The 26359-nt window shown below is 37.8% G+C and overlaps 1 protein-coding gene across 11 annotated transcripts in view; it reads left to right on the top strand.

The window, feature by feature from the left end:
• Positions 1-26359, top strand: part of CTNND2 (catenin delta 2) — a 632676-nt gene that overhangs the window by 97115 nt on the left and 509202 nt on the right. For all 11 annotated transcript variants that reach the window (XR_010432020.1, XM_064661566.1, XM_064661477.1 and 8 more), the window contains exon 2: positions 20136-20269. Coding sequence is in view for 10 of the 11 variants with exons in the window: in XM_064661477.1 (XP_064517547.1) it covers positions 20136-20269 (134 nt within the window). In the remaining variant the exon portion in view is untranslated. The remainder of the gene's footprint in view (positions 1-20135; positions 20270-26359) is intronic.

Raw genomic sequence — 26359 nt, 5'->3', positions numbered from 1 at the left:
AAAATACATAAATTATCCCTGTATTAAGCTCTTTATGTGGTGTTTTTCTCTTGTTTCACCGTGTTCTAGAAATGGAGGGCTCAAGACATAGATGCCTAACGTCATTTGAGACAGCCCTAGTTTTTGTGGTTCCAATATAGAAGACAGGATACAGGACCTACAAACACTCCTCCTGGAGTGCCACCTGGACCCCAGGCAGGATTACCCAAAGGCATCTCAAACAGAGGTAGACACACATGGTTGGTTAACTTTAGTGGAGTTATTTTTTAATTGAGTATTGTGTTAAGTCAACGTAAAAAATTAAGAACTGCTGTATTGGATCTGACTGTGCCAACCCAACAATTGCCAAACATAAATGATCAGAAAGAAAGATCTGAACAATGCAAGTGCACATTACCTATCTTTTTAGCACAGTGCGAGCCTCAGGCACTTCTCAGAAACAGTGTGATTCTGTGTGTTTATTTAGTAATCTTGGTGCATTTTTCTTGCCTGGAACCATGTACGTGCTTAGCAACTGCAGGAACATTTCACAAGGACTTGAACAGCTCAGCAATGCACAAAGAGCCCCTTCCTTTTGTCTGCGTGCAACTTACCACTCACTGACTTTATCAGCTGTCCCTGTTTGTTCCTGATTCACCCCACCTGTGCTACCCAGGCTTTTAGAGTTTACTCACTCATCCCTTCAACTCTGTCATTTCTGAACCAAAGAGTTCTGCCATGTGTCCTTGTTCCCTGCGTGGGTGCCATTCTTTGCCTCTAGTTGTCTCTTTTGCCCTTCTCTGCCTTTCCAATTCTGCTGTATCCTTTTAACGAAGGGTAGCCAGACCTGCTTACGGTATTCAAGATGCAGTGAACTATTGCTATTGATTGCCCAGTCATTTAGTCTTGTAAGGTCCTCTGCTATTCTCCCTAGTTGACCATTTTCTGTAATATTTCAATTTCATACCATTAGCAACTTTCATCACCTCCTGTAATCCAGGAAAAAAAAGGAATGGGCGGTATGAATATATTTAACACCCCAGCTTGCAACCTAGGTATCTCCTGGAATTTGTCGGTGGTTTTTGTTGGAAGACCTTACACTTTGCTTTTGTTCTCATGTAATTAGTCACTCACAAAGGGACCTTCTAGCCTATGTAATATCTCTATAGTTTCCCAAAAACTTCCGTGAAAGGCTTTGGAAAGGCTTTGGCACAGGCTGACACAGCATCATTTTATCCAGGTTGGGACATTTCATCCCAGATGAGTGGTCTTACTAGGTGGATGAAAAACTGCCTGGAACATCAGACCAGACATGTATCCTGTGCTCTTGTCTTGTTTAGTTCTTCATTAGTGCATGGAGGTGGAGATGCAAGGCGTTCTTGTCAGGTCTGTGGATCACAACAGATTGTGAGGTGCACTCAAAGCACTCGGAGGTCTGGCTGCCAGGCTTGATGAGAGAGATGACAGTGACCTTGTGAAACTAGGTATATAACTTGTTCTGGAGCCTGGGATGGACAAACTCCTGCCATCCTGGGCACTCCCTGGCTGGTGAGCAGCTCTGCTGAAACAGACCTGTAGGTCATTGTAGACAGAAACCTGAGTGTGAGCTGGCAGGATGCCTTGGCAGCCAGCTGTGTCCTGGGCTGCACTAATAGCAGCACAGCCAGTAGACTGAGAGTTGTTTTTTTTTGTTTTTCTCAGGCTCATTAGACTATGCCTAGACTACCATGCACAGGTGTGAGGGACACCCCAGTACAGGAAAGACATCAATAAACTGGGGCAAATTCAGCAGAGGGCTCTCAGGATGGTCTGTGGCAGGAGTACTTGCTCTGTGAGGAGAGGCTGAGAAATGGGGCTTGTTAAGCCTGGAAAAGAGACGGCTTAGAGCAGCCTAGCAGTCACCAGTTACTTGTGAGGAAGTTATTGAGAAGACTGACAGGCTCTTTTACTGAGATGTATGGCTGGAGACTGACTCATTAATTGAGAGGAGGTATTTTGTCTTGACTTAAAGGGAAAAAAAGTTCACTGTAGGTGTAATTAAACGATTGAAGACATTGTCTCTCTAGAAGCTATAGGATCTTCATTCCTGGATATTTCAAGAGCCAACAGGACAAAACCCTGAGCAACCTGATCTTGAAAGTTGATCACCTGACTAAAGCAGATCATCCTGATCTGCTTGAATCCAGATGTTGGACACGAAAACCTGTTGAGGTCCCTTTTAATCTGAATGATTACTTTGGTATGATCACTGTTCATTTTATACTTGCGTATTTATTGCTATTCACCTTCCTACCTGCATCTTTATTATTATTCAACTTCTTAGCTAAAAACAAAATAACATTTTAAAAAAATAATTAAGCTATGGAAAATAGATTTGTTTATATTATCATTCAGTACTCCTTTGAGTTCTTGCATTTCAATACACAGATGTAACTAAAGAACAGGTAACAATAATGTCATTTTTCTAAGGGATTCTAGTTTGAAACAAATCCTCCTCCTCTGCACTGGAGGAGTATTATATCATCTCCTTTTCCAAAGTAAAAAAACCCCAACAATTAACTCTATCATAAATGCTGCATACTTAGCATAATTATTTTTGTACTGAACCTGCATACGCATATATTTCTGCTGAAAATAATGTATGAAAATATCTCAGGTAATACTTAATTCTATATGTGAAAGGAAAAGATATAGGCAAAGCTTGTGTGTTTTCATGTCAGGGACAATTTCTAGTATTGGATATTTACACTCATCTTTCCAGAAGAATTTTTTATTAACCTTTTGATTATATAGCATTTCTCTGATGAGCTTGTTTGTTTTTAAATTTATTCTGCATCTCAGATGCAATTTATCTACCTAATTTTAGCAACCTGAAAAGGTAGTCATTGAGTTTAAAATAGTTGCCTAGGCACCTGCCACAGGTAATAGAGATGATTCTTCCTCTCCCCAAACATGAGTCATCCTATCTGTCTTAGAGGTTTGTCTTGTGATAGAATTCATCACTCTGCAGAAGCACCTGCTTTACCCTATTAACTAGGAGGAGACTACAGGCAGCAAGCTCTTAGAGGAAAACTAGTTTTATATGCTTATTGTGTTTCTCTCCCCAGACATCACAGAAATACCTTAGGGGTAGAAATACTCACTTCTTGGAGAAGTGAGCCCAAGTAAAAAAAAAAAAAAAAGCTAATTTTAAATTGCTTAAATCCATCTTAGAACTTGGTAGCTGATGGAAATATCTATTTTTGCATAGCATTTTGTAATATAACTCAGATGGAGTCTGCATCTGGTGTAGATACATACCTGGTGTGATGACTTGTTGGAAATGAGAAGTCAGTAACATCAGTAACACAGAATGGGTTGTTTGCAGGACATGGTGGTGCTTGGTTTTGGGGTTGTTTGTTTGGGGGTTTTTTGAGGGGGGTTGTTTGGGGTTTTTTTGAGAGGGGTTGTTTGGATTTTTTTCTGTATTCTTTTGGCGTGTGTGTGTATTTTTTTCATCTTCCCCATCTCTGAATATCTCGCAGGAGATATTACTTCCCTTCTTACTTCAGTAGTAGACTCTAATGGAAACCTCAGTTGTCAATAGAAGACAGGAAAGCAAGATTTGATGTTGACCCCCAGGATTTTTCCAGTATACTAAGAGCTAAATTCATGCAATACTTCTATTAAGCTTTTTTCTGTCTTTTTTTCTAATCAATGGTAAGAAACATAGGCTTATCAGCATGCAATATCTCTACTTCCTGAGACAGAGATATATTTAAGCAAGGTAGGTATCACTGGGAGACTGTATAAACTGTAGAAGTGATGTGTGTGAGATAAGACTCCAAATGTATTCTGGAAGTTCCTATTCTTACTCTTTTCTTGATTGCTATCTAGACTTAGCATCAGATTGATGTTGGATACATACCTCTTTTCTCCTCCCTTGGCAATCAATATCAGTCCTTTTCAGGACAAGTCAGATATATGAGTTTATATCTATTCCAGATTAAATCAGATGAAATCTGAAGTATTACTTCTCTCTTTTCTTTCAGAAAGTAATTGAAAGCAAGTTCATTCTTCTAGAAGCAGAATTGTGTATACTTCATAGAAAACTCATGTAATTGATGAGCACTTTTAAAAGCCCGACTTGAACTCATGAGCTAAAGGAGATAGCAATAATGCCTAGCATTCAAAGACTGCCTGTAGCTGAACAATGAAAGGAATACCAGATCAGCTCAATATATAGAATGTGTCTGATGATTGAAGGTATAGGTCATGAAACCGCTGTCCGTGTTGTTAAGATTTCTGTTTGGTGGGCAACAGTGTTGTAAGTGTTAAATCAAGTGGATTCATTACAATAACTTTTCTTTTGGGGTTGTATATTCAGACATCTCTAGGAAATTCTGACACCATTAATAAAGGAAATGGATAATCATGAATACAGTCAGCAAATTTCTAGCCTGGTACAGTTTTTATGTCTAGTTTTTGTTCAGTAAATCTTGCAGATGTTTGCTGATCATAAAACAAATAATGATTTGCTGCTTCTTTCATGATTTTAAAGCAATCATGAAGTTCAAACTACTTAAGGTTTAAGTCACTGTAAAGTGTAGGAGGGGTCTTCAGAACCATGAATAGTCTACATTCCTTATAGCTGGCTTTATTGCAGGCTAGTAAACTTCCAGTTGAATTTTTTTTCCTGTGCCTGTTTGATCTAACAATCCCCTATTATCTTATCAAATAACAGTATCAAATAACTTATGAATAATGCTTTTGAATAATTTATTTTGTAGTCAGAAAATATCTGCATATGTTAAATTCTTTGCTTGTTTGATTAAGCATATGGAATTCAATAGAGATCTGCAAATTATGTTTTTATTATATTTTTGTCTTACTTTTTTTTAGTTTGTACAGTCCTTAGGCTGATGGATCCTCAGTCGTGTTTAAAGGCTCTAGATGCTCCTATAGTACAAATACTAATTTTTCTGCCATGCCCTCTAGAACAGAAACACTTCCAGACATTCTACTTTCTTGAGAGACTTTTTTATAATGCAAACAGCAAAAGATACTTTCCAGAAATACAATTCTTTGAAATGCCTGAACAGTTTACGACAGGGGGGAGTGTGTGTATATGCTTAATTACGAGTCAGCTGCTTGGATGGAATATTTCAGCCCAAACAGTGAGCTTGTGTGAAGTGTGTCTCAAAATAGGATCTTAAAATGAGAAGTGCTAAACACTGCTAGCTTTGCCTGCAACCAGAAAGAAAATTGTGAAACTTGCTCACTAGTTTTACATCAGGGAATTCCATTAGAACTGTTTTTAAAAATTGCTTCCAGCAAACTTGACTTCCTGCTGTTGCTGATTGCTTTCCTAGAAGCTGTGATGTCTCAGGTCTGCACTGCACACCTTCTTCCTCTTCACTGGCTTCATTTCAGGAGACAGTGCCTCTCACCTTGGTTGAGGGTGGAAGAAGGAAGAGGAGGCACTGGGAGGAGTGGCACCTTCCTTCTTGGCTTCCTGCCCGCATCCTTGGCCTCCTCCCCAGTATCATGGGATGTACCTCTGGCAGTACATCCCTGAATGTGACATTTGTTTAACTTGTGCAAACTTTTTTAGGATAAAGGAACTGAATTTTCTGTTATGATGTGTAACTTGACAGGATGAGCTTGTAGAAAGAATCATAAATACAATTGAGATTCTGTAGGTATAAGTAGATTAGAACATCCTATAAATATGTTCATGAAGTGTGTATGTAGGAAGTCAAATCTAGGTTATGTAAACAGCTAAAACAGGCATTGGAAAGTGTGCATAACTTTATGCAATTATGTGCATGTTTGTAAATGCAGTGAAATCTATCAGCTTTCAATGGACGTTGTTACCATTCCAGCCAGTGAAAAGGAATTCAGTGCTATCTTGAATCAACCTCGCAACAAAAACAGGGGACAGCAGTTGTTTTTACCACTCCAGTTCATCCAGCAAGGCAAGTTTGAAGACTTACACATTGCAGTAATTTGGTATTAATTCTGTTGAAGACTTGGACAGTAGCGTGTGTTTGAAAATAATAATCTGAAAAGACAGAATGGTTAAGAGAAGTCGATCTACATGGAGACTGGGATAGAGAAGTACTCAACCTATGAGAGGATGTTTAAAGGAAAAAAAAAGGATTAGTGTATCTTTGTAGGGCTACAGTAAATAGAAGACATAGATGCTGGAGGATATGTACTGAATTGAATTACTTTCTTTTCTGTTACTAAGTTTGATTTAAGAAAATAGAGTACACGTAAGTCACAGGTAATTTTCAGTTCTGCAACTAGCTGGTTTAAACCTAAGTCTTTGATCTGGAAGCTGACTTACTTCTTATGCCTAATTGCCATTAAAACTTTATTATTGTTTCTGATATTTTAGCATACTCTTTAATAGTGGGCCCATTGTTTTAGGATCCAAATTTTGTTCTGTCATGTGTTCTTGATAAGTCCCGTCAAAGTGAACAGGCCCCTAATGAAAGACAGTGATATTATAAAATTGTAAAAGAAGGCCCTAATTTTAGGCTTTTAAAGAAAATTATGTCAAGTTTAGTTGTTGAGAATATTTGTAGGTGCAATTACAAAAAAGTAATCATAATTAAAGGCAATTTATGTTGCTATGTTAGTTCAGCTATTTATCCTCACTGAAAAAGGGTCCAATATCTCCATTCTAGGAAAGTTTGTGGCTCTTCAGGCAACACATTACCGACATTGAAATAAGGAATTTGTTTGAGCTTCCGATAGTGCTCTGGGACCATTCCTTTGGGATAATTATGATGGCACTTCACTGTTTTAAGAATCTGTCTAGTCTGTTGATGTCATGTGAGGTTCCTTTTCACTTTCAGTCTTGTAGGCAAAATGGCCATGGATAAGCAAGACATGATGTACGTTCTTCACAAATACAATTCAAACCATCAGTCTGAGTCTCCTTCACAATTAAGTCTAGTCAGCTTGTTTTTGGAAAAATGTATGTTTTCTTCTTTAGCAACAGCAGAATCCTTATATTAGACTGCTTCCCATCTTTTATCACTTAGCAGCAAAAATATTAAAATGAACTATTTTTGCGCTTAAAATCACAGAGTCATAGAATGTTAAGGGTTGGAGGAGACTTTAAGGATCAACTAGTCCCAACTCCCCTGCCATGAGCAGGGACATCTCACAGTAGACCAAGTTGCCCAAGGCCTTATCCAACCTAGTCTTGAACACTGCCAGGTTTGGGACGTCCACAGTCTCCCTGGGCAACCTGTTCCAATGTCTCACCATCCTCACAGTAAAGAATTTCTTCCTAATATCTAAACTAAACTTTACCTCTTTCAGTTTGTATCCATTACTCCTTGTCCTACCCCTACAATTCCTGACAAAGAGTCCCTCTCTGGCTTCCCTATAAGCCCCCTTCAGATACTGGAAGGTTGCTATGAGGTCTCCATACAGCCTTCTCTGCTATAAGCTGAACAGCCCCAGCTTTCTCAGCCTGTCTTCACAGGGGAGGTGCTCCAGTCCTCATGTCAAATTCATGGCCCTCCTCTGGACTTGCTCCAACACTTCCATGTCCTTCTTATGTTGTGGATACAAGAACTGTGCGCAGCACTCCAGGTGGGGTCTCACTAGAGCAGAGCAGAGGGGGAGAATCACTTCTTTCAGCCTGCTGGCCACGCTCCTTTTGATGCAGCCCAGGATTTCATTGGCTTTCTGGGCTGTGAGAAGATACTGCCGGTTCATGTTGAGTTTTTCATCAACCATCATCCCCAAGTCTTTCTCTGAAGGGCTGCTCTTGATCACTTCTCTGTCCAACCTGTAGGTGTGCTTGGGATTGCTGTGACCCAGGTGTAGGACCTTGCACTTTGCTTTGTTCAACTTCATAATGTTTGCATTGGCTCATCTCTCAAGCCTGTCAAGGTCCCTCTGGATGACATCCCGTCCCTCCAGTGTGTCAATTGCACCACACATCTTGGTGTCATCAGCAAATTTGCTGAATGCACTTGATCCCACTGTCCATGTTGCCAGCAAAGATGTTCAACAGTACTGGCCCCAGTACCGACCCCTGAGGACACCACTCATCACTGGTCTTCATGTACACAATGAGCCATTGACCACAACTCTTTGCATGCAGCCATTTAGGCAGTTCTTTATCCACTGAGTGGTCCATCTATCAAATCCATGTCTCTCCAATTTAGAGACAAGGATGTCATGTGGGACAGTGTCAAATACTTTGCATAGATCTAGGTAGATGATGTTGGTTGACCTTCCCTGTAAAACAGTTGGCTCTGAAAGAGTTATACAAAGGTTTAGGTTTGTACGTATTTTTTCCCCAGCAATTTATGCTATTATTTGACAGATTATCTTACTTGGTGTATTGAAAAAGAAGAATACAGACTTAATATAGCCAGTCTATTATAAGTCTTGAGAGTGATGGGTTCCTATCCAATATATTTTAAGAATGTGCTCAACATATGTGTATAAAGATAACACTGTAAATTGATACTCTTTTAGTGTGACAGAGTGAAGGCTGAAACTGTTAGACTAATTACAGTCTTATACAACTTAAACATACATATTTTTATTCTTTTCCATCAATTAGCTATCTCCTGGATAATATAATTTTTGGCTAGAAAGAAACCCAAACAGAAGATATACTGTGTAGGGACACTGGATTCAGTTGAATAACCGTGTGAAGGAATTCGTAATTTCCAGACTTTCAAGCAGACTAACTGAGAAGAAAATGCAAATAACTATTCTATCTAAACACAAGACACAGTAGAGAAGTAGACAAATAACCTGTTGTTTTATGGAATTTACTGTAAATTGAAGTTAATTCTGCAACACCTGGCTATAGGCTTTCAACCAGACACGTTTAGCAGAGTTGTCATCACATTCTCATAATGATTGTCATTGTGATTTAAGTGTGTTTCAGTTAAATCCAAACTTTCAAACTTGGTTTGTGTATGTAAAGTATACTCTGTAGAAAATGATGCATTAATCCAAGGACTTCTGCCTCTGCTTTCTGGCAGGCAGAGATCTAGAGACAGTTTTCTACTGTGCTGGGGTTTTTTATGCTTGTTTTTCTAATGTACTTTATTAGTCGATGTGTCAGCAGAAATTTCTTCAGTGTTTATTTCTATAAAAATCCAGATTTCATGCTTGGGAGCACATAAAATATTCCTCTGTATGCAGTTTAGAAAAACAGCTAGGATTGCACTGATGGAATTTCTGGTTTGTTTTCTCCATTAAATTGTACATACTGTCATATAGATCAAAGAAGTTTGATTCTTGGAAGAGCTGAATTCAACTCTGATATACTTTAGATTTCTGTTGTATCTTAGGTGAGATGCTTTGCCTCTTTGTGACTCTAGACTCTATAAAAAAGGAACAGTGGCATTTATGCAGTTATAAGAGTCAATGATTTTGCTACCCCATGGGAGAAAATCTGGGCAGGTTAGTACAGTGGTTTCTCATACATCTTCCCTTTTCTTCAGGGGTGACAGTGAAGTCCAAGAATAATGGGTGGATCAGCACAGCATTTCCAGCTAGACTGTGTGCAGTCCTGATGTGGAGTTGTGGGTTTTGCGGGGCACTCCCTGGTGTTCTCAGTCCTCTGAATGTTGGTGAGATGGTCCCAAATCCTGGGTCATGTAGGGTCATGAGTTTCTCACTTCTCACTTTTGTACTCTGGTTTCCTGCAATATTAAGTATCCTTAGTTACAGAACTGGGCAGGGAATACTGTGTTGATGATGAGTCCTTTCAGATCCTGATCTTTTCTGATTTGCAGTTGCTGATCTTGCTGCTCACAGTCTGCTTGTTCCATATACTTTTAGATGTGTTTGCACTTTTTGATGGTCATCAGGCTGTTTGCATAGTTTGGCTATCTGTTTTCTTCAGCACACAAAAACTATGCTGTTCTTCAGGACAGGTGGCTGACTATATTTCATCTGCTTTTGCCACAGTAAAGGGCTGTTTAATGTTTACTGGCTTGTGCCAACAGCTATCCTGTCTAGACATAAATCATGCTAATTGCTACAGAAAAACTAAGTTTTTTGGGTTTTGTGTGGTTTCCCCCCGCCCCCAGGTTTCTTGGTCATAAAGTAGGTTTAGAGTGCTTCCCATACTGCAATGTTATTTGTGGGAGTGCCTTAGGCTCTCAGAATATTGTAAAGAATTTATGAAGCCAAAAAATCAAAATAATGAATGGTAAAAATTCATGTGGATAAACATAAAACGGGGCACATAGGGAGAAGAAGAGTAGTATGACATCCTAACTTCACTACAAAATGTTGGCTTCTGAACTTGTTTACCACACAGGAATCTGATGTGGGATTTGTTACCTTTTGTGGGGCTTGGGATGTGTACATAAGCCCAAGGGGTGTGGAGATGAGAAGCCACAGGTCCCATTAGGAGTATCGCTCAGTACTCTGCACATCCACCATACAGCTCTGCCAATGTCACATCAGCAGCATACTATACGTGGAGAGGGAGAAGAGCATGACAGTCACTCTGTCTGCGGACACCCCTCAGCTCTTAAGGAAAATGCTAAGGAAATGCTTGATTGTCATGCTCTTCTTTGGCTGTGGGAGGTGGATCCAGACATTTAAAAAAGATGTCCTTACCCCAGTAGGTTCCTGCTTCAGTGTGTAGCGAACAAGTGAGGAGATGTTGTGTTCAATACCAACTCCTCTGTTTAAGGGGTATGGCCATGAAAGGAGTCCCACAGTGATCACTGTCTTGGTTCCATAGTGCAGCCCTACCAGCTAGACATTGTGTCTCTGAGGGTTAGCCTGGAGGTTCATTGCAGAGTGTTGTACAGGGCTTGGAAGTATGCATTCTGCTGTCTGGCTTAAATAAGAGTGAGACGTGAGGCAAAGAGGATCTGTGCAATTCAGTATGATATATATAAGTAAGCTCCTTAACGGTAGGAATTAGTGAGGAAGTAGATTAGTCCTGAGATTACACCAATATCAGAACTGTCTATCCTCCTTCAGGTTCAGAGCCATGGGAAACATTAAGAGTAGTCAGCATGAATCAGCCTGCAATTTAAATTTAAAGTAGTTTAATAAACAGTCTATTTTGGCACAGAACCTTAGGGGATTACTTGCCTCAGACTCATAGGGCTGTGCTTTTGCCTTGCTATTTCTGTTCTTTGGTAATGAACATGTGTCCTCACTTGTTGCTGCCATTGACTTCATCTCTTTCATTACAGACTTCTTTTTCCTCTGATGGTATTCAGAGGAATTACGTAGTCATAGCGTGGCTGGGGGTTGACCCTGGCCAATAGCTAAGACTTCACCCACTTGCTTGGTAACCCACTACAAGAGGATGGGGGAGAGAACTGGACAGACAAGAGCAATGGAAAAAACCTCTAGTGAGTCAAGATAAAGACAATTTAATAAGTAAAAGAAAAAAAGGTAACAAGTGATGCAAAAGCACTCACTCACCACCAGCAGACTGATGCCCAGCCAGACACCACGCAACAGCTACTTTGGAGAAACTGTCCCCCTGTTTATATGCTAAACATGCCATTATATATTATAGGGTATCCCTTTGGTCTGTTGAGGTCAGCTGTCCTGTCTGTGTCCCCTCTCTACCTTGCTAAGGGGCAGAGTGAGAAAGAGAAGGCTCAGTGCTGTGCAAGCTGTTCAGCAGTAGCTGAAACACTGTTTTGATCACAGCATCACCATATGAGCTTCTATAAAGAAAATTAACTCCATCCCAACCAGACACAGAAGATGATGTCATGTAATTTTTCAAGTCATTGCTAGTCAATACACGACAAATTGATGAAAAAACAGCAAAGGAACCCCTTATACTATGTTACTTTCTATGGTGCTTAGGTAATACAAGATTTTAAGAATTCACTGTAAGGAGTGTTTTTGGCTTTTGTTTGTAGATGTGCAATTTGCTCTGTATGCTTGAGGATATTGGCATTGTCACTGAAGTAAGAACTCCTGTTCCCTCAGTAACAGCAGCAAACAAAAATCTCTCATTGGATTCTATGAATGAAGAAAATTTGCTTGATTTATGAATAGACTTTTCAGCAAAACAGAAATCAGTTATTGTAAATCCTCATGCTGAGGTCTCTAAAATACTGAGAGGGGTATGAATTTTTATACTGGTTTCTCTTAGTGATTGTATTGCTGACTCCAACTGTGAAATATTTTCCTAAGAATTTTAGGAGGTTGTTCACTTCTCTGATAATGCATGCTAGCTGGTTAAGGTAAATCCTTACAGATTAGGATGGTGGTTTCAGTACCAGTGAAGCAGGAACATGCTTCAAGCCAGCATGTGGTTTATCTATTCTGATTAATCACTATTTCATTTGCTATAATATATAGACAGAGAAGGGGGGTGTGGGCAGTTAACTGACACAGTGCTGGCTTTGTGCTGGCTTTAAATATTTGTGCACTGGTCAGCAGTGTTTTGACTCTGTTTTGAGAGAAAAAGCCAAGGGTTGTACAATTGCACGATATCTCTCTTGCCTTTTTTTTCAAAGCCCTTTTGGCCAAATGCTGTACTTTTTCTCTCATAAGCACTTCCTCTAAATTATCCTTCTAAAATAATTGGGAATGTTTTAGAATTTTTGTTTGATTTTAAGGAGGAAGGCTGTATAAGTAATTCAAAATTCTTGGAATTTTAAACATTATAGCAACAAGGAAAACTGCCTTGTTTTATAACATATTACTTGAACAAAACAACACTTAGCAGGATCATATTGAACTAAAAAGTTTGGAAGAATTGCAGATGGCTTAAGCTCTAGGCAGGACTTCAGGTTTGATGTGACTTCCAATGTTCTGACACTGGTTAATGGAGAAAATGGCAAGAAAATATTTGATATAGCCCATGGAGACCCCATAATGGCTACTGTGTGCATAAGATCCTTCATTTTGCTTCCTCTTTGGAGAGCAGGAAAATAGAGATATTTTAATCAAGACTTAGGGCAGAAGCAGAGTCTCTGAGGAAGAAATTTTTTTGTCTTGAGCTATTGTCTTTGCCTTTGAACATTGTCTTTGGAATGTTTCAGGAAATGCCTTTTTGAATCAGGCATCTGTAGAAGAGAAGGAAATTTTAGGCATTTCTTATCATCCATGAGACTTTAGAATAGGCTAAGTCAAGGAAAATATTGTGGGAAATTTGCCAGTATAGCTTCTTTCTGTCAGGTTTTAGAATATGTTTGTCTTTCTCCTTTACTGTGACAGTTGGGATCTTTTATATCTTCTACCACATTTCTACAAAGAGCAGGAGGGAAAAAAAATTTTTTGTTTTACTGAATCTGAACTTTTGCCTGAATTTTAAACCATAGAATTCTTTTTTATCCACTTAGAGGCCCTAAGTACTGTAAGAGTATGGTTGAAATAACTGAATACAACAAGCTGAAGTCACAAAAGAAGACAAGAGAGAAGCTCGCCTGTCTTAGTGAGCAGGGAACTGATTGGGTCTATGGACAAAGAGGAAGCCCAGAAAAAAAACAGAACCCTTGCTCTTTGGAAAACCCTTGTGACGGGTTAGCTAGAATGAGTGCTGACTTGATCCCACATATCCCTGATCCCTAATTGAGTCTAAGCCTTTGCAAAGGTCTTTAAGATATCATGTCTCCTTTAATTAATCTGTTTTCCTGCCTATTAATTTCAGCATATAAATATATGCTTTAGGATGTCATGATATCTATTTAGGCAATCAGTAGACATATTCATCTTTGAGGTATTTGGCAGGTTCTGGCAGTTATTCTTGTCTTACTGTTGACTCAAGAGATTATCAACCTATTTTTAAGAATCCTTATCCAGACACAAATTGTACGAAGCTTGTCGGCTAAGATAGGACAGTAACAGAAATCTATGACTTCAAAGGTTTCCTATGCAGGAGAAGGGAGGGCCCATCTTTACAGAATTTTTACCCTGTTTCACTGTCTCACAGCTGAAAGATTCAGATTCATTGCAGAAAAGTTTAATGCAGCATTAGTACATAGATGTCCTGCTGTCTAGAGCCAGTGCTGTCTCAGCCTTCAGTCACCTCCATAGTTAGAGATTACTGAAGGAATACACTAGGTCGTCTTTCTGCTGGAACTGATTCTTGCATATCTAAATTCTCAAGCGTGGCCAATTTCTACTTCTTCCAGTTGGGATTTTATTCCAAAAATCTACTGTAAACATATTTGTTAGTCTAACAGTCACGTGTATGGGCTAATGTTTGAATTGACTTTAGAATGTGTAATAATGAGAATTACTATTTTGGATATTTTTCTCCTCTATATCTGCACCTAATATGACTTGTGATATACATAAGAATTTGCAAGAATGACCAGGGCTATTGTGTGCTGGTCTCCTAACTTACACCCACAGAATTCTTAGTTTATCAGAATGACTCAGTGAACGGCATGAAAGCTTATGGTTTTCATGTTCATAGATACAATGCCAAATCTATTTTTTTTTTTTTTTTGCTTATCACAGTTGTTAAAGCTGGTATGTTGGAGCTGTTGACAACTGTAGACTTTCAAATAACAACTGTTGTTTGTATATACAGGCAGAAATAGAGGTTCTCTATGGCAATCGTGCAATTATTGTAAAATACAACATTGGAGTATTTTATACATTTATTTTTTAATTAAAGCAGCTAGAAACAGGATCAACATTAATCCTTGCCTCCTTCTAACTTGATAGGAGTTACTGAAATATCATAAATAGTAAATTTAAGTTTAGGCATAAACATGCAGTTTTAGGTAAAAAAAAAAGTATTCAAGTATTTTCATTTTACAGTGAGCCCCCATGATTTTGAAACAATAGGAAAAAAAGCAATTCTGATAGAAACAATAGAAATGTCTATTATTAAATGGTAGTCATAATGTAATCCTTATACAGCCTATCTAAGGTAGAGGAAAGGAAGTAAAAAGTATTTATTGATGCATAATTGCTTATTGGATTATTTAAGTGATTGGTTCTTATCCAAGGCTGCTTCAGTGTCCTTCGTGGTTCTTCAGGTTAGCTCAGTAACACACCAAATTTGATTACTGTGCTGTAAGACATACACTTCTACAATGAATGCTTTCACTGATTAATGGTTCACTGTACAGGGGGAACCTACTGAGGAGTACATGTTTCTTAATGCATTATCTTTTTATTAAAGAAAGGTATTTGAATTTTCTGATTTCAGTTACTTGATGCAGTTGCCAGTTTAGTGGCTAACCTGATTTTTGCCATAGATTCCCAGACATTGTGGAGCTGTTTGGTTTTTTTCGTTGGTGGGTTTGAGTTTTTTTTAACCTACCTGCACTTTCTACCCATGAAAGGGTGAGATAACATTAGACTATGTAAACAGCATTAACAAAATGACTTTTTAAAGAAATATCAATCTTATACTTAAAAATCAAAGTCTACCTCTTTAAGCAATATTCCCTTCTTCTTTAGGCATGGGTAGTAAAAGAACGTGTTGAAACAATGGAATTTAAGTTGGAAAATGAATCCATTTACCATTGCTGCTGCTACTTTTTCAGTTCTAGATTTTTTTTTCAGTGTTCTACGTGGATTTAGTGAATGAGAGTTATTTCTGATGTGGAGGAGGAAAATAAGATCACTGAAAGGCAGAGGTAACTACCCCATCTGAGAAAGAGTGGCAAAATGTAACTGGAGAACTCTGCCACCAAACTGTTTTCTCCAATGACATCTTCATGACTATACTTCATTAGTTCCCTATTTAGTAAATCCCTGCCCATAATCTATGCAAAAGTGTGCAAAATTAAACTTTTAAGTGAAACAACAGCATCTGACACTGCCATTTTCATATGCATTTTTAAATCATGTAAATATTTTGTTTCATCTAAGGATTTATTTATGATGAGGAGCTTCCTCCTCACTCTTTTCCCAGTGCCAGCATGGGTCCTTCCACGGGCTGCAGGGAAACACCTGCCCCATGAGGGTCTCTCCTAGACCATGGGGCCATCCCTGCTGGGATCTCTCCTTCCCTCTTCTCCTCCTCCTGCTCTGCGCTCGGGGCTCGCAGGGCTGTTTCTCACCGGGTTCCCCTCACTCAGCCCTGGCTGCCGGGCAGTGTTTTTCCCTCCCTTGCCCAGATTTTCCCCGGGGCTCTCGCCCTCCCACCCATGGCTGAGGGGCTCAGCCGTGCCCTGCGCTGGGGCCGCTGGAGCCGCTGGAACCGCTTGTGTCCAGGTGGGGCAGCCCTGGATGCTCCACAGATCCAGCCCAGGGCACCTGCACCCCAGTACATGGGGAAAGGATGGTTTTGTTTGGATTTGTGGTGTTGTTGTTTTTTTCATTAAAGTGAGATAAAGTTTTTAAATGCTCTTAGAAAGAAAGGAAAAAAATAGAAAGGGTTGAAATCAAGACAGAATTTTGCCAGCACTATGGAGTACAGGAATCCATGAATTATTTATGTCTGACTTCCCAGTATGTTCCCAAAAGGCTGGTAGTATTTTCCCTGTTCATCTGTCTATGATCATCTAAGATTTTAATTTGATTCTCTCAGGAGCATGTATATGCTCTGACTTACAGAATCTCATCTGTGTTTTTGTGACATAGATAGGAAATACCATTGCTGTTGTGGAAATTAAATGTGGCTGATTGACTTCTAGTAATTTCTTGTCTATGGTGTACTCTGTTAAGCTGCTTAGCTTTTATTTTTCTTCTCATACTTGCTCTAATTTTCCCATTGTTTTTAGTGCTAAGTTCCCAGGAGTCTGGTTTAAAAGGCTATGAGCCAAGTCATTTTATGAGGGAAAAGGAAAAGAATTGGGGTTGCTTTTTTAGGGAAGGGAAGTCAGAGCAAAAGGAAAGGTACGGTGGTCATCATCAGTATGTGGGATAGTTCTTTTTTGAAGACAGCTGATGGAATAATTAGTTTCTTGTGTCCATGCTGGATAGTACAGGAAACACTAAGCTTAAATGTATTATGTTAAACAGTAAAGCAAGTTTTCTACTGATAAGGCCAGTGGAGCCTGGAACAGAGTGAGATACCCAAAGGAGACTCCAGTGAGGGAGGCTGTGCAGGACTGGTTCTGTGTATTAAATATCCAGAATGACATGGAAAAAGACTGCCTTATCTAGAGATTTGGTAGTGGTCTAGGGACGCATAGGTCCATTTCAACCTTATTTTTTGTAGTTCTACAGTACTGGCAGTTTTAAGTCCCATTAAAATATGAGAATGTCCAATTTCTTAGGATGAAGACTGAGCTAAATTAAAAGCTCATCTCTGAACAGGTGAACTAGTGCAAATGTGAGCCCTTACTGTGTTGGTGTTTGCTGTTGAAACACTGATTCATATTGCTGATTCATGTATGATTTTTTTTTTTAAATCTAACTACCTTCATGTAGTGGTTGCAGAATATTAGCTAGTGTCCAGATTTTGAGCATATTTGAAGCAAGTACAGTTTATTGCAGCAGCTGATTGTGTAATTAGATATTTTTTTCCATATGAACTGATACTTGCAAAATTGTAGATTAGTAAAGCAGTTACTGAAGTGTTTTTTGGTGGAAATGAAGTGTTTAAAAAAACTTACTGAAGTTGAGTGGAGTCCTAAAAGAAGTTAATAATAGCAGCAGGGAGTTGCTGCCTGTATCACATGGATGTAACTGTTTTGAACTCACATAAACTCTTTTTGTTGTATCACTAGCACCTGTTTGGTCACAGAGCAGCTTACCTATTGACCATGCAGCCTTGCGACCTCTCTCAAATGCATTTCAAATATTTTGGAGAGTTTGTGCTAGGGCAAGTATCTTGTGTAGTTCTGGACTCCCAGTCTGGTTTACTTTGGGATTTACCTCCTTGGGCTAGTGTTTATGAAACAGCCGACTCAGCAGATTCTCCCCGCTGGGGGTCAGTCAGCCCTGGGGGAGCATGGGGATGAGCTAAGAAGACAAAGGGGCTTTTTCCAGAAAGCTTCTTCGCCACTGCAGGGAAAGCAGCCCTGCAGCAGGGGAGCTACTCTCAGAAAATGCATCTGAAAGTATTTAGCAGGCGCCTCATTCACAGCTCTTGTATTTCTTCCCACCCCAGTGCAGTCTTGGAGAGGCAGCTCTTTGAGCCTTGTGCTGTTGTAGTTCCACATGTCTCCCTAGTGAGCTGCCCAGGCTGGGAAGCATGGCATCCCACCACCTAGAGCGAGTGTATGCAAGTGTGGTAGGACTGCTTCACATGTCCTTACTAGTGTTCCTGGATCCTATGGATGCTTTCAGACTTTATAGGCTATGGAATTAATAGCAAGGAGTGGTACACTACAGTCTTTTCTGCAAATATCTCTCTACAGAATGAGCTATTATGCTACAAAATCAATTATTAGGCTATTTGTGTTTTTTTTCAGGTAAATAGCCACACGAAAAGGAAATTTTTTTTTATTTCTATTATGATACTGCAATTATTAATTTACTAAGAAAATAAAATAACTAGATTGTTTGAAAGTAAGGTAAAAGAATAAGCATTTATATGTGTCTGCCTATGTGTCTTTTCTGTGGTGCTTTACAAGAGAGTAGCAAGTTTAATTGTATGCCACAAACTAGTTAACGTCTTATAATGGAAGCTGATACTTTTGTTTAAGAAAACAAGAAAATGTAATTCAAATTCCTTTTAGACTGGCGTGTTGGAATTGTATAGAAGTTTTGTATGGTCTACTTCTGTTTGTGATAGAATGAGAGTATATCATCCGAGTTTTTAAAGATTAACTTCAAATAGTGGATGTGTCTGGAGAAAGGTCATTATTAGAGCCAAAGATTGGGTATTTACCACTTTCAGTGAGATTTGCTTACAAAAATTAAGCTGTACGAAAATTTGTAGCTTCTTTAATAGAAATTATGTATAAACACATTCTTCAATAAATAAACTAATCTAGCCTGAAATTTAGGGAGATTTTTCTTATGAAAAATAACTGGCTTTTTTATAAATAATCTGTTTTTTCATCTTTTTGTCTTGCATATGTATGCCCCTGTCCTGAGCTTCAGAAAGCTTTCAAAAAAGCCCAGATGGGCTGAATGTGTGTTCTTGGGCAGCACTGTGGCTTCAGAGCCAAAGCTTTATAGAATGTCATCTCCCCTTCTTTTAGAGCTCTAATTTCCATGGCAGATTGATGCAGGGATGCTTGATCTGGGTATGGAATTTTATATTTGCTTCTATCATCTACCCTTTCCCACACTTTTTAGCCTGCTCACTTCACTTCTTCCAGAAAAAGTTATATTTTGTATTTTAGCAGAATAGCACCAAGGCAGGAGTTTTGCTATTGATGTGAATGGTGAGAGCTGTGCACACATGACCCCTCTGATGACATCCCTCTGAATATCCCCACTGCTCTTTAGGAGGAACATCCAGCTGGCAGCCTGCAGGCCACTTCTCTTCCACAGAATAATTCTGGCCAGCTCCCACAAGAACGTGATTTTATCCTAATGTGCCTGCACATAACCATGCAAGCTGCCTCTCTGCTCCTTTACTTCTAGAATGTGACAAGATATCTGCCTCTAGAGATGTGCCTATAGTGATATTTAAACAGAGATGCTACACTATAAATTAGCCTTCAGAAAGATAAATCATTCCACAGTCACAGCACCGTTTTGGTCTCTAAAAAGAAATGCTATAAATGCCTTCAAGTGCTGAGATTCTCTTTCTTTTTTGGTAAGAGGTCTCAAAAATAGCTTTTGAGACTGGTGTGATGTTTTTCTGAAAAATACTCTGACAAAATGTTATCAAAATCACCTTCTAGACTAGAAGAAAGGGTTTGTTAGTTACCTAAGCTTAAAATATAATACATGTTAAATAATCATGTGAGTTAGTAAGTCAACACTAGATAATTTGTATTTCTCTCATGTATCATTTGTTGGTTTTCTCTTTGCAAAGCGTTTCATGATTCATTACTTTTACGATACTGTAATTTTATGCTGCATGCTGCCACTGGAATGCTATACAAAAATCACAGCTATAAATTATTTGAATTCTTGCCAAATGTACTGATGGTGAATATTTCAGAGTAAGACTGGAAGATAATTTAATGTTTTGTTTTATAATTGATTTAGAAATAGTTTTAGTTTTAAATAAGCCATATATTCTATAATACAGAACAGAAGCATATTCTACAATTTTTTCCTTAAATGAGTGTTATTATTCTTTTATATATATCATTTCTGATATTTATCAGGTTTATAATAACAAAGTCATTGTTTTATTTTTCCATAAACTGCAGAAACTATGCCTGTTCCAGAACAGCCCTCGTCTTCTGACAAGACAAGTTCCCTTAGTCCTGTGTTGAACACATCCAACGGCGATGGCTCTGAAACCGAGACAACCTCTGCCATTTTAGCTTCAGTCAAAGAACAGGTATGCAAGTGATGCATCTGTAAGCTAGAAAACAATAACATGATTTGCTGTTTTGTTTTTTTTTCACAAAGGTTTCATAGATGGTGCCTGAGTATTTTAGTTTACAAGTGCGTATTGCAAAGAATGTTAAATATTTCTTCATATGTTAGTATACTTCTATATAAATTTAATATTATTTAATTGCTGGTAATATTCTCCACTTTCACTCTTTACTGTGGATGGCGGTTTTCAGATATCTCTCCTTTTCTTGTTGGCAGTCTGAACGTGGAGTTACAGTATAAAGGCACGGCATATAAGAGCTATAGCAAATGAATAGTTGTGGAGAAAATGTGTTATCCTAGACTTTTAAAAGGATTTATAAGAATTCTGGGATTTTAAAATTTAACATATACATGGTTTTGGGTTTTTTTGACTGTAAAACTTAATGTGAGATTATTTCAGGGCAAAGTTGTTAGTGATAGAGTCTTTCAGCTCTGGATGATTAAACCGAAAAGTATTAGAAATTTTCAAAAGAAAGGTTTTCAGAGTCATTCTCAGTTTGATGCTAATAAGACAGGTTTGGACACTTTAAAGTAAATTTTTGTGGGCTGAGTGTCAGAGATTTTGCCTAATGCCTTTTTGTACATCAGGAGGTGCTTAACATTTCAGTTTCATGCAACCAACTGGTCTCTGTTGCTATCTCATTTGGCTCAACAGCATCAACAGGTATCCCAAAGAGAGAGATTAGAGATGGCTGCTTTTAGTCACCTTCCTTGATGAAGGTGTCTCAGTTGGTGCTCACATTGTAAAGTAGTGACCTTTACCTGCCTATGACATTCACTGTGCCTTTAGTTAAATTAATGCATGAATTCAGTTTATGATATGTAATACTACAGGAATAATAGCTATTGAATAGTAGAAATTTTATTAAAATTATGACATCGTTCTTCATGGGGTTTTTTGCTGTGTACCAGTTCTCTCTCTTGGGTGGTAAAGGTTAGTCACATTTTCTGTTCTGAAAAGAGGAATGCAAGAAAGAAATGTTGTAACATGGAGTTTTGTCTTGAGATTTATGATGTCATATGGATAGTGCCCATGGTTTAGATGTTGGCATGCATATTCTCTTCCATGATAATAACGTTACTTGGGCATGTACTAGTGTTTCTAGTATTCTGTGTTACTGTATTACTTTATAGGAAAATAACTGCCTTAGGTGATGTTGAAAACATGTACAGGGAAGTTACACAGGTAGAAGATATATGTTAGAATGTGAATCACAACACTGAATAGTGAGAAGTACTTCTCAGGTGTTGGGTATTGTGATGATTGCTGGTTTATGCCTGGTCACGTGTTTTGCAAATGAACCTCTCAGCCCCATAAATCAATGAATTGAGTACTAGGGGGAATCGGTGCTGAATCCATTAGATGAAAAATATTTTAAGCGGTAGAATATTAGCAAAGTTATTTCTGATTCCTGTGAACCATAGAAAAAAGGAGCCTGTAATAAAAGAGTTCTGCATTCTCTTATCACCAAGAATAGCCTAGCTAGCCAACCTAAGGTATTGCTGACTTAAAGGATAATCTCTTGAATTATTTCAGTGCAAGGTACCAGAATTTTACAGATGTTCTCTTAAGTGAACTTCTTTCTTGACAAGTATCTCTAGTCAGACCTTGTATCTTGAAGCTGGAAGACTGTATTAAGCTCAAAAATGAGACTTGATTTTTTTTTAAAATATTTGAATGTATTTCTCAGAGTAAATGGTAACTTCAGTAAATTCACCTTAATGGCACATATTTATGTTCAGCCACACTCACTACTGGGAAAGCCCTGTAACTCTAATATTAATTTATTTGATAGTAAAGATTTGAAATAAAAATAATAATAAAAAAGTACACAACAAACCCCAAACTTACTTTTGGGCTTTTTCTTTTCTCCACAATACTGTACATTTTGACATACTTCCATTATTTAATGTTCTGTTGGGAAAATTTTAGGTAAGGCTACCATCTGATTGTTCAAATGGGTAGTCCCCTGCTTTTTAGAAGGGATTGAATTGCTCTACCGTGTCATATGTGATTTTGCTCTGTGTGCCCATTTACTGTAGCCAAAGACATACCTAGAATTTTAGAAATACAAACAGATACAGTTATTCAAAAGTACTGCTAGTAAAGGTAAATATTATTGAGTTCATAATTAAGGTATGTTTCAGCATATCAAGTATGTTACATTTTCTTCATCTGTGCTGATGCTTGGCGTTAAAAGGTTTCTTTGCACTTTTTAACTGTCTAGGAACAGTTGGGGGAACTTCATGTGTTACTTCTGAAATAACTACAGCATTGTCTTTGAGTGATGGCAACAGAGTAAACTGTGTTATTTATGATACTGATGACTGTAAAAGGTGTTTTCAGTCTTTGGAGAGGGCAGGATACATGGAAGGCACAGAGAAGTAGTAATAAATGTTGTATGTATTTGCTCTACCTAAATTTTCTATGTGAAACATAAATGATTTATTCAGAAAACGTGAAGTTTGCTGTGCTTAGTTTGTACACATATCTCTATGCTGTCCTATTTTGAGGAACAGATTTATTTGGCTAAAAAATGTATTGAGTTAAAAAATTGTGCTTGATATGTCGAATGTAAAGTGATATACATGATTGTAATGATTCGATCAGATGATTTGGCCACATGCTTTTCAAGGTGAGGGTGTCTGTCAAACTAGAAATTGAAGCCTGTGTTTTGTTGTTGAGGAATTAGGTTTATTTTGTGAAATGCCATTGTGGAACACCTTGCTTTAAAGCATAAGCTATTTTATTTGTGTTTTAGCTCTGGACAAGTGTGCTGATTCACTTTTGGGTTTCAGACTTTAGAGATGCAGTTGAGAAGTGATAGATACAGAACATGAATCCATTTTTTATCCCTTGCTGCTAACTTTCTTAAATTACCAGGCACTGCTGGAGGGAAGGTCAGAATCATATGCCATATGTCTAAGAAATCATGAGATGCCAGGCAGTGACCTTTGGCTTAGCTGTTTTCAAGTAGTTCTCATGAAAAGGAACGATTAATAACTTCTCTGAAAGTAAAATTTTTGTTTGGGGGTTTTCCTTGGTGTTGTTTTTGTTTGTTTGGGGTTTTTTAGACACTATCAACTTCTGTAAAGAGAAATCATCAACTAGTGTTAAACCAATAAACACATTTCAATTTTCCATGCTTTATAAAACCTACAAAGAAAGATTTTTTTTATTTCTTGTGATATACTGGCAGACACATTTGGCCCGCTGGTTCATAGATTTTAGAAAACATAAGGCTATTTCTGTTTCTGCTTTGTCATCTGGTTTTGTGTCTGTAAATATGGGAAAAAATTTTCAACACAAAAGTGAGGTATCAGCACTCTGTTTTGTGAGGACATATGTGATAGATACAACTACTTCTGCCAAAAGGATGATGTGTTTCTGATAGGGAATTTCCACCTGTGAAAGAAAATTCTGAATCCACTTGTTAAAAAACATGCTGGAATGAGAGCTATTGATGATGCTGTTTTGAAGGTAGAAATAGCTGCTGGGGAGCCTTTTGAGTAAATATGTATTGAAGCTGATGCTTTTCCTGGAAGTCTCCAGACATAAATGGTTCACAGTACTTTGGTTCTTGGCATACAGAAACTACTCCCTTGGAAGCTGAGGAGGATTGTAATGACCTAGCAGAGGCTTGTTTTGGCAGTTTTTTGGTTTTTTTTTAAACCACTTGCAAAACATGAGATAAATTAATTCCCTAAGAGTGAGATCCATCTTGAAGTATGGACATATATTCAAATATATGCAGCTATATTCAACTCAGAAATTGTATCATACATTTGTTTTTGGTTCTTTGGGACTCTAGATTCTTTAGCATCTTAGCAGTGACCTGTTTCAGAGAACAGCTTTCCCTTTCAGAAAACTTCTGCAAAGAACAGGTTATGCAATGTTTAATATTTCTTTTGAATCATTTTATTTCAAATAAAGGTATTTGTTTCCAGTTGCATGTTTTCATTTCTTTTTTTCCTCTCCAGAAAAAAATTTAGACTTCAAGATTTTTTGAATATTTTTCACACTGTTTAAATAAGTAATATATTCTTTAAATCATATTGCTGATTCCGGAGAAAACAGAAGACTTTGGCTTTTTTGTTGCTGGTGGCTTTTGATTTTGGGTTTTGGGGGATTTTTTTGGCTTTATAAGACTTGTATTTTTTTTCTAAAGTTACTTATGTTACTTTTAAATATGTACTGTTTTTTTCCATTAAAAAGCTAGTTGTTTGTCAAGAAATTGTGACTTGAAATAACACTAAAAATCACATTCAGGGCAGTAATTACTAAGGGTTGTAATGCATGTTAGTATTAAATACGGGTAGTATAACTGAGTTTCTACATTAGGTGTTAGTACTCTTTGGAAACAGGGTTATGTATGCAATGCACATCTTATATATGTAGATGTGAGAAAAACTGCAGATAGACATGGCTGTAGAAGTTGGAAAATTAATTTTCTTGGGGTTTTTTTTGCTCTGTCAGATTGTTTTCCCTGTGTCTTTATATCATGACTGAAGTTTTAGAAAGAAATCACATACCTAGATGGATGTTTCAATTCAGACAATTTTTTTTTGAGTCCTTAAGTCCAGAAGAGGCTTGTGAAATAAATCATCTAGTCTGACCAGCAGGACATGACATTTCATACAGTCATCCAAGTATTGGGCCCCAAGTCTGATTACAGAATGACATATGCACTCTTTTCCCAAATATAATTCATGCCATATTATAATACATATATTCATCAAAATAAAATCCCATTCTTGCACTGTAGGAACCAGTAATTACTCTAGTAACATTAAGTATTTGGCAGGTTTTCTAAATAGGTTCAATTATGATATATTCGTGTCTTGCTTCCCTTCAAACAGCAGGCTCTATTTCTGCCTTTTAAAGTTTTAGCAACTCTATTTCAAACCCATGCTAATTATATTCAATCAATATATATTTCTTTCATAATCTCTCTAAGTAGCATGCCAATATATTCACTTCCTTAGTTATCAAACTCCCTTTTTTCCAATCAGGCTTTAAAATATTCCCAAGAGATATTCCTCTTCTGTTTTCATTAATATATTGATTTTAGACAAGAATTAAACTTGGCTGTTTGATGTGCTTTGAGTAAGACAAGTCTATACAGTGGATACCATGCTGCTAATTGCTGGATGGACCAACTCATTATTGAAATACAAAGCTTTGGAGTACAGTTAGTGCTTCTCAAATACATCCTTGAGCTGATGAGTATTTCTTTTGTGATGTACAATCCCAGTACTGGAAATGGCAAGTTGAGTGGAGAAGTTTTGAAGAGTGCCATCACAGTGGCTAGAGAAGAAGGAAATAATTTAATATACTTACTACACACTCTGTTCTATTGGCTTCTCAAGTTCTTGATTTAGTCTGGGGCTGGTTTCACACAGCTCTTTGGAGTAGCCATGAGTGTATTCATGTCATGCTTCTGAGGAAACAGCAGTTAACAAGACAAGCCTATTCAGAGCCCTGTATCTTTTAAGTCATGATGAAGGTGCAGTAGCCATATTAGTTGCAGTATGAAGAAACTATACATTATTTCATTGATAAAAGGATGTGGTGATAATCCAAAATATATATCTTTGGGATTGTTTGAAATGAACTGGCAGTGGAAAGGCTCCTGTGAAGATTTAGTCTGATAGAAGAGTATTGAGGTGATATGGCTTCCCAGCAAAACCATCTTTGAAGAGAGGGAAGAAAATGCTAATTATCAGAATAAAATTCGAGTTAAACATGATGCTATTTTGACTTACAATAATGTTAAAAAATTAGTATTTCAAAGCCAAGAATTTCAGAGAGGCGGGATAGAATGCCACTTAGCGACAGTTCAGTCTAATGCTAATTTAAAGTGATAATAAAGACCATCACAAAGAAAGGCAAAATATCCTTTCTTATCATGTATCCAGTATATGAACACACTTCTGATGATCCTCAAGTGCTTCTGCCTTAACTTATTTTTTTGCCATTAGAGGAAGGATTTCAAACTTGAAATACAGATACCCTATGAAAATAATCATACTGATCTCACAGTCAATA

This window comes from Pseudopipra pipra, chromosome 1 (assembly GCF_036250125.1).
Source record: "Pseudopipra pipra isolate bDixPip1 chromosome 1, bDixPip1.hap1, whole genome shotgun sequence".
In the NCBI taxonomy this organism is placed as follows: Eukaryota; Metazoa; Chordata; class Aves; order Passeriformes; family Pipridae; genus Pseudopipra; species Pseudopipra pipra.
The sequence above is the reverse complement of the archived record's forward strand: the minus strand, read 5'-3'. Positions and strand labels throughout refer to the sequence as shown.